Source organism: Ammospiza nelsoni, chromosome 9 (genome assembly GCF_027579445.1).
Source record: "Ammospiza nelsoni isolate bAmmNel1 chromosome 9, bAmmNel1.pri, whole genome shotgun sequence".
Taxonomy (NCBI): Eukaryota; Metazoa; Chordata; class Aves; order Passeriformes; family Passerellidae; genus Ammospiza; species Ammospiza nelsoni.
Genome location: NC_080641.1, coordinates 31636913 through 31649876, shown reverse-complemented (window position 1 = coordinate 31649876; position 12964 = coordinate 31636913). Strand labels below are relative to the sequence as shown.

The following is a 12964-nucleotide window of genomic DNA, read 5'->3' as shown; positions in this document are numbered from 1 at the left end:
TTAAACACACTTAAAATGTTAATTTAATTGAAGAAACCAAGGATTTTCATCTCACCAAGCTACCAAGAGAACCTTAGCTCTTCCAACCAGATTTGCAGATGATATCTTCCTAAACCTACATAGATCATTGGATGATGTTTTGCCCAAGTAACTAGGATAACTAGAATTGAAACCTGCAGCATTTCTAGTATCTATCTCCCCTTCCCTCATCCCCTTCTCGTTTCTGTGTTTTCTATGCCTGGCATCAGTACCTACACGAGCAATTTGACCATAATCTGAACGTGGTTCACTCCTCTGCTTTAAATAAGTTTCACATCCCAATCTTTGAGCTCACCTACCCACTTCCTGTTGCCTAGAGTCTTACAAAAACAAGAGCAAAACATGAAAAACATTATAAGCACTTGTAATGGTTCTTCATAAAAACAAGTTCAAAATAGTATTTACACTGAAGGCATAAATATCCCCTTATGAATAAATGATGCTGTTATTCAATAAGCCCAGAGCTTGATCACATTCATATCAGGAATAATTATTTAGGTCCTTCAGTGAGGTTAAAATAACCTCCCTTAGAAGCATGGGAACCTTCTTTTGCATGAATAATTTCCGTCAGCAGATGAACTGATAAATAAAAGCAGATAACATCAATCAGCTTAGATGTAAGAAGAGCTAGTGAACAGACTAGGCACAAGTGCAACAAATATAATTTGGCTATAAGTAAATTTAGTCTGGAAATTAGGAGACCCTTTCCAAATATGAGAGCTGTGAAGTCTCAGTCTAGTCCTTCAATAAAAACTGTGGGACAAAACCCAAAAAAGCAGTGTGCTAAAATTTCCTTCCCTGGAATTGTTCCAGGCATGTTGCATGGGGGCCTGAGCAAACTGTTCTAAGGGAAGGTGGCTCTGCCCATGGCCAAAGGGGTGGGATTAGGTGATCTTTAAGGTACATCTAACCCAAACCATTCTGTGAATGGTTCCATGAAATCCTGAAGTGAGCTTCACAACAAAGCCTTCCCTGTGTCTGAAGAGGGCTGAAATGTGTGGCTGGGCTGCCACAGCTGAGCTCTGAACCCCAATCCCTCCCTGCCTGAAGTTTCCCTCTCCCAGCTATCAATCATCTAAAGGACAAGGTCAGCATTTCTCCTGCTGACACTTGTGTCACATCATCATGGCTGTGTCCACACGGAACACCTGTACTCCATGTTCCTCTCTGAACTCAGCCTTTGCCATTCCAGGGTGTCTGACAGCGCTGACTGTGCCAGAACCTCCTGGGGGTGTCATTGGACCTCTGTCACCGTCCTCCCAAGCAACACATCCCTGGAGGGATTTTAACTTCAGAAAACAAAGTCTCACCTTTCTCACAGATTTTATGTGAATTGGTTCCACCATGGATGGGAGTTTTCTGCCAGGGTTTTAGAGAGCAAGCTGTCCCTTTCTTTATTCTAGAAATGGAACTGCTGGCACTTTGGAGACACCTGCACTACCAGGTTCTCTAGTGCCTACAACACCAGAGGGGTGCACAGGTGGGGGATGTGGAGGTATTTTGCTCCAGACCCCAACCCAAAGGCACCAGGGTGCATCCCTTGCTCAGGGGACACGGTCACCACAGCACCACCACGGTCTGTCCCCACCCTGACCGGGGAGTGCCCTCTGCCTCAGCCCTTGTCCTCTGCCCTGCGTCCCACACAGCCCTTCCTGGGGATCTGATCCGGCTCCCCGAGCCCTTCCTGGGGTCTGACCCTGCCCGGTCCCGATCCCCAGCCCTTCCTGGGGTCTGACCCTTACTGGTCCCCATCCCCAGCCCTGCCCGGGGTCTGAGCCGGCTCCCCCTCAGTCCCCCTCAGTCCCCAGGCGGTGCCACCTCCGCCGCGGGGGGGGGCCCGGTGGCCGCGGCGATGAGGGGGAGCGCGGGGCCGGCCGCGCGCAGCCAATCGGCGCCCTCAGCGCCTGGTCCGATCTCCTCGGAGCTCTTCGATTGGTCGTCTCCCTCCCCTCGCCTCACGTCTCGGCCAATGGTGGCGGAGGGGCGTGGCGCGGGCGGCGAGCGCGCGAGCGGCGGGCGCGGCATGGCGGGGTCCCATAAGGGCGCGCGGCCGTGATGGAGCGCGAGCGGGCGGTGGGTGTCATGTCGGCGCTGTGGTCGGTGGGCGCGGGGCTGCTGCTCCTGCTGCTCTGGGTGCGGCACCGCGGGCTGGAGGCCGTGCTGGTGCACCACCGCTGGGTCTTCGTCTGCTTCTTCCTCCTGCCGCTCTCCATCCTCTTCGACATCTACTACCAGCTGCGCGCATGGGCCGTGTGGCGCCTCCACAGCGCCCCGCGGCAGCATGCCCAGCGCGTCCGGCACATCCAGGAGCAGGTGAGGCTTGGCCGGACCTCGGCACCCCGGGGGTACCGCGGCTTTGTGAGGGAACAGCGTGTTCTCGTCCCGCTCTCTGTCATCTCTGTCCTCCCCCTCACCCCGCTATTCCGCACCCGGGGCAAAGTCCAGCGGAGTGGGGGAATGCAAGGGAATAAACGCCAGCGGGGCTTTCAGCCTCCTTCAGGGCTGTGTCCCGCTGGAACTCCTGTGGAACTCGCTCCCTGCGCTGCTGGTGTGCTGGGAGCCGGGCTTGGCAGCAGCAGGCTCAGGGACACACGTGTGTGCAACATGGGAGCACATCAGTGTCTGAGCCGCAGGCTCTGGAGCGTGTTCTGCTTCCCCGCACACCCTACTGCTCACACCGCCAGCTCCAGGAGCTGCTTCGTGGCCAGATTAAACTTTTCCTCCGCCCAGAAATGCAGATGTGCGTAGTGATTCTGTGCTCTCTGCTGTTTGTGGTAATTCTGTCACGTCCGCTTCTGTTTCCTGCCTTGTCTGTCTCATCACGGATGCAGATGGATGTTCATGTGCAGGGAATTATTCTCGGAGGGGTTGGGGTTGTTGGCTGGGGTTTTTTTACCAGCTGTAGTAGCAACTCAGCTTTGAAGAAAATGCAGTTGTTTGTTCTCTGGGTGTTAACCACTGTGGCTTTGCAGAACTCATATGGCTTACACATTTTCCTTCCCAACTTTTTGTAGAATCCTACGAGGCTTTGGGTTGGAAAGGGACCTTAAAAATCATCTTGTTCCAACCCCACCTGCCATGAGCAGGGACATTTTCCACTAGACCAGATTGCTTAAGGTTGATTCCACTAGACCTGGTCATTTGGAGGCTCAGACCAGTTTTTCTATGTTTGGGTTAGAACTGAGATTATAACAGCAATAATACCTCCCTTAGAGGAGGGTTTTTTAAACTCTGTTAGTGTCTTGTTATCCTTCTGAATCCTTCTCCCAAAAGAAAACCCCAGAGCTACAGGATATTAAAAGTGTATCCTCTACATAACTAAACCACTCTGGTCATACTTTATTTAGGAGTTCAGAGGGCTGCAGAGAGGCTTCCAAAGCATCCCTGGTGTGAGAGTTGTTGCCCTTGCAGGTGCGGGAATGGAAGAAGGAAGGCAGCAGGAGGTACATGTGCACGGGCCGGCCCGGCTGGCTGACGGTGTCACTCCGAGTGGGCAAGTACAAGAAGACCCACAAGAACATCATGATCAATTTAATGGATGTCCTGGAAGTAGACAGTGAAAGACAGGTAACAAATCCCACCACAAAGCATGCACTCTCATGGATTTTATACTTTTCTTCACGATACACAGAGCTGAAGGGATTAGATTCCACAAAGAGCAAAATTTTGTGGCAGAGCTGTCACATTTCAAGGGTTTGCAATGTGGGCTTGGATCGTTCCATCTGAAAAACCCAGCATATGGAATTGCTTGGCTTTTATGTGCTGAAGTCTAAAAGACCAGATTGATTTATGGGTTTGGGCACTGAGCAACAAGATGTTGAGGCAGAGGAGGAATCACTAAACAGTTCCCACTATTTTTAGCAGCTCTCTTAGGAAAGTGAGTCTCTGAGTTCTGATAACAGATGGAGGTGTATCCAGTTAGCCATGTTTTATCATCATTAATGCTGAACTCTTTAATTTATATTTGTTGAGAACTTGGGGGTGGATTTTGGTGTTTTTTTTTTTTTTTTCTTTTTAGGTTGTTCGTGTGGAGCCTTTGGTGTCCATGGGCCAGCTGACTGCATACCTGAATCCCATGGGCTGGACCATTCCTGTGGTGCCAGAGCTTGATGACCTCACAGTAGGTAAGGAGTGCTGATGACAAGAGACTCACTCATTTTGCTGCACTTCCATTAGGGTTTTTTAATTGTGTTGTTTTAAAGGTTCTAGAAATAGGCTGTTGAGCCTTTATGTTCTTTGTGGTATTTATGTTATAAGCACTTTTTTTTTTTAATACTCTTAAAAGAACTTATAAAGTGGAGGTTGCTCTCATAAATCACCCACATTTTGGAGCGTGTTTAATTTGATTTGTTGTGTGCTCTCTTGATAAGGTGGCCTGATCATGGGAACTGGCATTGAGTCTTCATCCCATATCTATGGACTTTTTCAGCACACCTGTGTGGCCTATGAACTTGTTCTTGCTGATGGAAGCCTTGTGAGATGTTCACCAGTAAGACAAAATGTTACTTTGCTTTCATTTACAATGTCATTGACAGTTATTGGTGTGGATATATGATTTAGTATGACATACATACTTTTTGCAGACTGAAAACTCAGACCTATTTTATGCAGTGCCTTGGTCTTGTGGTACTCTGGGTTTCCTGGTTGCAGCAGAAATAAAAATGGTTCCTGCCAAGAAATATGTCAAAATACATTATGAGCCAGTGAGAGGACTGCAGAAGATTTGTGAGAAGTTCACTGAAGAGTCTAAGAAAAAGGAGAATAGTTTTGTGGAAGGACTTATGTATTCCTTGGATGAAGCAGTCATCATGACAGGAGTCCTGACTGATGAAGCTGAGCAAAGCAAGGTAACTAAAGGGAAGTTACTTACAAAAAAATACTCCCAGGGTCTAACTGAAGCTGTACTAGGATAAAACCATTATAGAATTGGAACAATCTCTTAACATAGGATTAAAATTTGGATCAGTCCATCAGAGTATTTTAATTCCTACTATGACAGAATGTGTTCTCTAAATCTCTTTTATTGGTGAGAAATGACCCACTGATTTCATTGTTCTGAGGAGGAGGAAGAGGAGAAGGATCTTTTCTCATAGGCTGAACAATGCTGCTTTGAACTGCAGTTATTCACAGTAACACTCTTCCTAGCAAGCTTTTAATGCTGATAATATCAATAAAAACACATCAGGGCATGCACAGGAGGGTCCTGCTAAGTGTTCATGCAACCCTCCACCTGGATGTTTCCTCTCTGCCATGTGAGATTTTGGATTAATGATGGGGTTAGAGATTGGCGTTTTAGGAATTCAGTTCTGTCACATTTGTGGGCTCTTAAATAGCTTGTCAGTGGAGGCCTTCCTTAAACCTTAATGGCAAGGAAGCTAAGAAGGAGCCTTGCAAGTGGGGTGAAGGCTCCCTAGATGCCTTGTGACAGTCTTATCCAGAGGATATAACACAGATTCCTCCCAGGAAAGGAATGTGGGGACACACTCTGTTGACTAGCAAGGTGTAACTCTTACCTGATGAATTCTTGTTTTCTTGTAGATAAACAGAATTGGCAACTACTACAAGCCATGGTTCTTTAAGCATGTGGAGAAGTATTTGAAAGCTGACAGGACTGGAGTGGAGTACATTCCTTCCAGACATTATTACCACAGACACACTCGCAGTATCTTCTGGGAGCTCCAAGTAAGACCAGTTCCAAAATTCAAATGTATCTGCAGGAAAGTACCCTGCCCCTTCACACTGTAGGTACAATGTACATTCTTCCCCTTGGCAGCAACTTCTGTCTTTAATGACAGAAAAAAATGGCAAAGTTTATGGCAAAATTACAAGTCCTGCATTTGAGTGCAGCAAATCCAAAGGCACTTCTTGACATATAAGGTGTTGTATCAGAAGCTCCTAATTTTTGGTTTAGTGCTGTTCTGAATTTAAGTCTTAAGTATGTATTTCAGCATTAAATCACTACTGAGTGATTTCCAAATTCAGATGGTGGGAAAAACATGAATGTAAAATTCTGGCTGAAAAACTGCCCCACCTAAAGGAATTACATAATCAGGTCATTACTTAGAATTTCATAAATGTGTTTATTGTCATGTGTAGTTACACAAAACTTGATTTGGCATTCTGAAATATTCCTGTTACTACATTTTGAATCTCTGGAGTGAGGTACCAGATCCTTTCAGCTCCTGCAGAAGGTAAACAGCAGTTGGCTGTGCGGGTGGTAATTAAGATTTTACAGCTTTAAAATGCTATTGAGAAATTTGGCTATTCTTGCAAAACTTCTGTAAAGTTAGCTCCTTTTGCACTCCTCCCTTGGCTGTTGCAAGATAATAGCCTGTTGCTCTTTTTATTTTTTGAAATTATTTGGGGCTGGATGTGTTGTGATTCATACAACTGCACATCAGTGGGAACCAGAGGAGGCTTGGGGCAAGGCTCTGTAGCCAAGTGCAGCCCAGGCCCCTCTAATTTGCTAATTTGTGTTCTAGTACTTCAGCAAAGTATCACCAATTAAATTTATTGGAAATCTGGCTTAATATTGCCCTAAGGGCTCTGAAGTGTTCTTTTGGTCCAGTTACACATTCTTCAGTCAGAGTTTTTTTTCTCTCCTCTTTGAAGGATATCATTCCTTTTGGCAATAACCCCGTGTTCCGTTACCTGTTTGGCTGGATGGTCCCCCCAAAAATCTCTCTGCTGAAGCTCACCCAAGGAGAAGCCATTAGGAAGCTGTATGAGCAGCACCACGTTGTGCAGGACATGCTGGTGCCAATAAAGAGCCTTGAAAAATCAATCCAGACCTTCCACGTTGACCTTAATGTAAGAACTCATCTCCTTAGAACTCAGCAAATCTTGGGTTGTTTGTGATAAGCAATGGGACTGCTGGTGTTAAGACATAATATCCTGCTTGTGCAAAAGGTCATTATTGTGTCCTGGGGAGTGCTGTGCTTTGTGAGTCCATGATGCAAGGCTGCAGCAGAAATAAACACAGCTTTCTGAAAAAGAGAAACATTAAAGAAAAGATTCAAGCTTTGGTAGAAGCTGACACTTCTAAAAGATTTTATCACTTACTAAAATATGAGCTTCACCTAAAATGACTAGTGGTCTCACCAAGCACCAACTGTGGAGCTTAATCTCCCTTTCTTGCTTTTATTTCTGAATTTATTTTAGTTAGTGTAGAATTTCAGTTTTGATAATTTCAGTTTTGGACTGACCTGGAAAAGAAAACATTTCCTTCTCTTTTTGCTCAGAATGTTTATTCAGTTGTTGCTTTGAGATCAGGGGTGGTTTATTTGTGGGTGTTTTGGGGTTTTTTTCCCTTTTTATTTCAAATGTTTTAAGGGGAGATGATGCAATTCTAGGAGGACATTTTCAATCCATTTGTGTTGTGGTCATTAGAAAGTGCAGCTAAAAACAGCTGAGAAGGAAGAGCTGAAAGCAAAAGCTTCAGTCTAGGATTGGGAGAAAGTTCTCTTAATTCTTTATTTTGCCACATTTATTAAAGATCTTAAAGAATGATTGTGTCAAAAAATAAGTGATAAAGTGTTTTCCTGCCCCTGCAGGTTTACCCTATTTGGTTGTGTCCTTTTATATTGCCCAACAATCCTGGTATGGTCCATCCCAAAGGAAATGAAGCTGAACTCTACGTGGATATAGGAGCTTATGGAGAGCCCAAAAGCAAACAGTTTGAAGCCAGGGCTTCAATGAGGCAGATGGAAAAGTTTGTAAGAAGTGTGCATGGGTAAGGACCCCACTCCTCAGAACACTGATAATGTCACATATAATTCACACCCATGTGGTTTAATTACAGCTGTTTATCCCACAGAACTTTAATATTTAATACTGCATTAATTTAACAACCACAGTAATTGAAAACTAATTTAAATTTCTAATTTTGGTGAGTTAAAAATATGATTTCACTTTATTATTTGATTGCAAAACCAACCAAACAAAAGGAAACACTGGCTGAAGTTCTCGCAGTGTAGTTGGGAGCTGGGTGAGTTCAGATCACCTTTCAGCTCCAGGCTGCTCTGGGAGCAGAGTCTGCTGCTACAAAATACATCCTTGGAATATTCATTCCAAGGAATGAATCACTGAGGAATCCCAAAAGTTTGGACAGCTTCCCTGGCTGCCCTTGGAACTGTTCTCCCTGCAGTCCTTGCAGCATCGCGGAGCCGCTCGGCCCCGTCCTTGCACCGGGATGTCCTTGCCCGGGGGGCAGCCTTGGCTGTCCCTGCAGTCAGTCTGTCCCTGTGTGCTGGTGGCTCTTCCCTCCCTCAAAACTTGTGCTCCAAAGCTTCCTTTTCCCTGCCTGGGTTCTGGTTGCACAGGACCACAGTGGGCGTGAGGCATGTGCCCACCATCTGTCACGGACTCGAGCCAGCTGAATTTGCTGGAGCGGTGTCAGTGGAGGAGCAGCCACAGGCTGGTGTCTCAGGAACAAAAAGCAACTACATGGTATTTTTACACCATCAGTCTAATTTATCCCCATTTCTATTTTGACCTACTTCTCAGTCTAACAGTGATCATGTCCCATGTGGCTGAGCAATAATGGTAAGGCTGCTTCGAGATGATTTGGGGACTGCAAATGACTTCAAGCTGCAAGAAGTGATTTGCCAGAGAACAAAGCAACCCAAAGTTAATTTTAAGCTTTTTTTTCATTAACTTGAAATTAAGATTTTAATTTAAAGCTCTTTACTGACAAAGTTTGGTCTGTTTTCTACCTGTCACTGGGAAATGAACAATGGATAAATGCTTAATCTTCCAGTTTCATAATCACACAAAACAATAGAGCTTCTATGTTAGGTTGTGTTTTGCTGCTGTACTCTGGTGGTAGCTGCAGCTTAGAGAGCACACTGTGGGAGTGAGGAAGAGTCCACAGCTGAAGAAGGATTTAATTTGTAAATGGACCTTTGTTACACCATGCTTTGTTTGCACTATGGATTTATCTTCTTGGCCTGGTCTCATTTTGCCTTCTTAGTTCTGTTCTTAATGTCCAGAGAAATGAAAAAGTCAAAGAATGTATTGTTACATCTGCCTTGAATGGATATTATAATGCAGGCAAATATGAGATTCTGTGACTGTACCTACATGGATCCTAAGAAAATAGGCAGAAAAAAATACTAAATCCACACAACATAATCGGCTGAGTGTCCCAACATAATCCACATGAGCTATTGTATTTCCTTGTTTTTAAAAAGCATTGTTGATGTTTTTGTTTTGTTAAGTATTTGCTTTTCATAACTTGCACTGATTTGTTTTTTAATATTCTATATCAAATCTTATGGCTCAATTAACACTGAATCTCTGTCTTTTCTCTTTCCCTTCTCTCCAGTTTCCAGATGCTGTATGCAGATTGTTACATGACCCGTGAGGAGTTCTGGGATATGTTTGATGGCTCGTTGTACCACAAGCTGAGGGAGGAGATGAATTGCAAGGATGCCTTTCCAGAAGTGTATGACAAAATCTGCAAAGCTGCAAGGCACTGAGCCTGGCTGAGCTCACCAAGCAATCAGGGAAAGAGGAATTTACCTATAGCTAGTCAGTATATCCTTTAAAAAAAAAAAAAGCTTTATTGCTCTCCAAATAAGCTCATTCTTATTGATGTTTAAAGGTATGAATTCCTGCTTTACACATTTATGTTTAGTATTTCTTGATATGTTTTAAAACCAGTTTTCCAAACTCAGAGTGATTGTTTTTAAGAAATCTCAAGTGCTAGCCTTTGTATCTAATGTAGTGACATAGGTGAGTTCACCTATTTCCAGGCAGAAGAAAAATAATGGGAATGGATGAAGACAGTGGAGTTACACCAGCTATATTTAACATGATTTCTGAAAAACAGGAGGGCGGGTTCAGAAATAGGTGCCAAAGCTGAACACATTGTCTAATTAATCATGTTTTTAAGAACATTTGCCTCCTGTCAGTGTCCTGGAGCAGCTCTGCAGTGGCTCATCCCCACTCCATCCTCCTGCAGCTGCATGATGGTGGTGCTGGGCTGCTCATCTTGTCCTGCAGGGCAGCTGAGCTCCCCAGGCCTGGCTTCTGCTGGAAAACTGAGCACTGAGGTGTGAAGAAGATGCTTTTTACTTGTGCCTATCAGATTTGTACTGATTTTGATTATGAAGTGCGAATGGATGTAGGTTTTTTAGGTGTTTTGTAGTTGGCCAACAGTGCATTGGTTTGGTTTTTTTTGCCCAAAGTATCAATGTTCTGGCTTTGTAGACCACTGAAGAAGAATTGCTGCTATTTCATATAGCCAAATTTTAATTTCTTTGTGGGTCAGTTTGGTTGGGTTTCGTTTGGGTTTGTGTTTTTTTGGGGTTGTTTGGTTGTGGCTTAATTTTAGTGCCTTATAAGTACTCAGTTGGAGGAAGATATGGCTCATCTCAGATTGTTCTGTCCTGGCCTGTTGGGAGAAGGAAGTCAAGGCTGCATTTTTAGGAGGTTTGTTAGAGCAAGTGGCTGTGGATAAGAACTGTTGATGTGAACCTTGAAACACACAGGCTTTGGTTCTGACTTGAGTGACATTTTTGCTTTTCATTTTAGCTGGGTTAGGTTGATAGGCTTTGTAAAAGGACTGTTTCAGTCACCTGGAGAGAGAATAACAGCAAGTACTGTTAGTTCCCTCTTCTGCTGCTCGCAGGTGAAAATGGCACAGTCGTGGACTTGATACACTTGAGTGTAGAAGTGTGGAGATGCTTTCACCCTGTAGCCAGAATCAGGGTTCCAAACCAAGCCTGTGTCTTGTCCAAGCAGTACTGAAAATTGTTACTTGAAACCTTACTGAGCCTGATGGAAAATAATTTTCTTGAGGTTTGTGTAGGGAGTGACACAGAGAACTTCTCAAACAGTGACCAGTGGGAGGTGTAATTTTATTATGTGTGCTAAACCAATGATTTTATTTATTGATAGATGGATGTTTAAGGTCCAGATGAAACCAATGATAAAGCAGTAGCAGGAATAAGCTTGGGCTGTAACTCAGTGATATAAGTAAGGTGCCCCCTCAAATCCTGCGCAGGGGCAGCATTCCATGGGGAGACACAGCCAGTGCAGAGTGTCCTCAGTGCTGCCCGGGCCCTGGAGCTGTGTCAGTGATCCAGGAGTGCCTGCCACACCTCCTGGCTGCACCAGGGGTACACAGGAAGGCACGTGTTGATTCTCAGGGTGTGACCTGCCTTCCTGCCCCCACGAGGGAACTGTCCCTGGGGTGAAGCTACGATTAGCCCAGTGCTTGTATAGCCTGCACAGAGCAAGAATGGTTTGGTTAGCTTTGAAAGGGCAATGTTAAAACAGCTAGAGGATATGCAAATACTTCTACTTAGGCTGTGTTCCACTTATGTACTGATGATCTTTAGGTATGCACTGTGTTTGTTTTTTCACACCTTAATTTATTGGCAAACTTTGTATGCTGTGATGGGGTACTGCACTGTATCAGTCACACACATGCACACACACCATTGCTGTTGCTCTTGGTTTTTGGTTGTATGGGCTGTTGAAAATAAAGCTCTGGCCGGCGTACTGTTCCAAGGAGTGTCTTTTAATGAGTGCTTGCTTGCTTTTCAGCAGCTGTTTATCATTTCTGTCTGCTTCTTGTGTTGTTCCACATGGCCAGTGATTACTGAGAAAGCCTGGGTGAGACACCCAGGGCATTGTGAGAGAGGTGGTGTTTGTAGGAATGTCTTTGAAGTTCATGAACCTTCACTTATCTTTTCCCCAAGACACACCTGCAATAAAAGAAATACCTCATAGCTGAGCCTTTAACCCTTCACTTATGCCCCACTAGCTCCACACAGCTTCATGATGCCAATTGTCCTGATTTTTACACACACCACTTCCTTCTTTCCCCGTGACATTTTGTCTGAGGAGGACAAACTCCCATTTTGCATTTAGGTGCTACCCATTGACAATGGGTAATTACTTCATTCTTCTCATTTCATGCTAATAAATCTAATCCCTGCCTTGAATGAGCAGCCAAATGTGAGAGTCGAGACTCGGTGCACTCTTCAGCCTGAGGAGTTTCACACCCACCTCTTCTGTCTCCTCGATAAACGTCCATGCAGCTCTGTAGGCTCATGGGAGGTGCTCCTGCCCCTCCCTGCTCACAGCTGTACACCTTCTCCCAGCGTGCACATTGCTCTTTTCCCTGCCAAGTGCCCCAGCCCCGCTGAAGCTGCAGTTCAGGTGCCAAAGCCCTTCCGTGCTGGCCTGGGCTCAGGCTCCATTGCACAACCCTCCTCTGTTGCCCCAGAAGCGTCTGTGTGCCCTCCCTCACCCACATCACTGCTCAGGCATTTCCCTTCGGAGCCCTCCCAGGCATTTCCCTTCGGAGCCCTCCTCCTTGGGAACAATAGCCAGGATTTCCTTAAATCGCCGCAGTTTTACCTGTGTTCCATTATCTCCCCCCCACCAAATGATAATTGCAGATTAATTAGCATACTTAATCAGCCATACTAACGTGTAATTACACCTAGATTTAATTATTCCTGTCTGGTCTAAACACTTGTACAACACCAGATAAACTTAACTCTAAGAGAACAACATGTTCCCATTACATTTTTATGGCCGGCTTTTGTTGCTACTGACATTTTCTGCTCATCTCAATTTCTCCGCTGCCTCCAGGGTTTCATTCCCTGCTCGGGTAACACCTCCAGGTTTTCATTCTTTGCTATGGTAACACTTTTTCAGACCACTTCTCTGTGGAGTTGTGGTGGACCTGGAGCTACTCAGGTGTGGTAGCACCACCCAGAACAGGTATGTGCAACTCCTCTGGGTGGTAGCAGAGTTTGGGAGGATGTGTTTAACCCTGAGTGAGCTGTGTGTGCCATCACACCTTCCTTGGGAGCATGTGCAGGATCTGGCACCCTCTTCTCATGTTTGTAATTTCTCTAAAGTCCCAGCTGAAAATAGTTAATTACTGCTCAATTGCAGTGTCATT

At 45.1% G+C, this 12964-nt stretch overlaps 1 protein-coding gene across 1 annotated transcript; it reads left to right on the top strand.

Annotated features, from left to right (window-relative positions):
• Positions 1–2077: 2077 nt before the first annotated feature.
• On the top strand, positions 2078–11556 carry DHCR24 (24-dehydrocholesterol reductase). Its single transcript, XM_059477929.1, has 9 exons — positions 2078–2352; positions 3451–3606; positions 4058–4163; positions 4410–4528; positions 4623–4886; positions 5578–5721; positions 6652–6849; positions 7593–7771; positions 9365–11556. Exons 1-9 carry the CDS (start codon positions 2095–2097, stop codon positions 9516–9518), a joined length of 1578 nt encoding a protein of 525 aa, XP_059333912.1. The 5' UTR covers positions 2078–2094; the 3' UTR covers positions 9519–11556.
• Positions 11557–12964: the final 1408 nt, after the last annotated feature.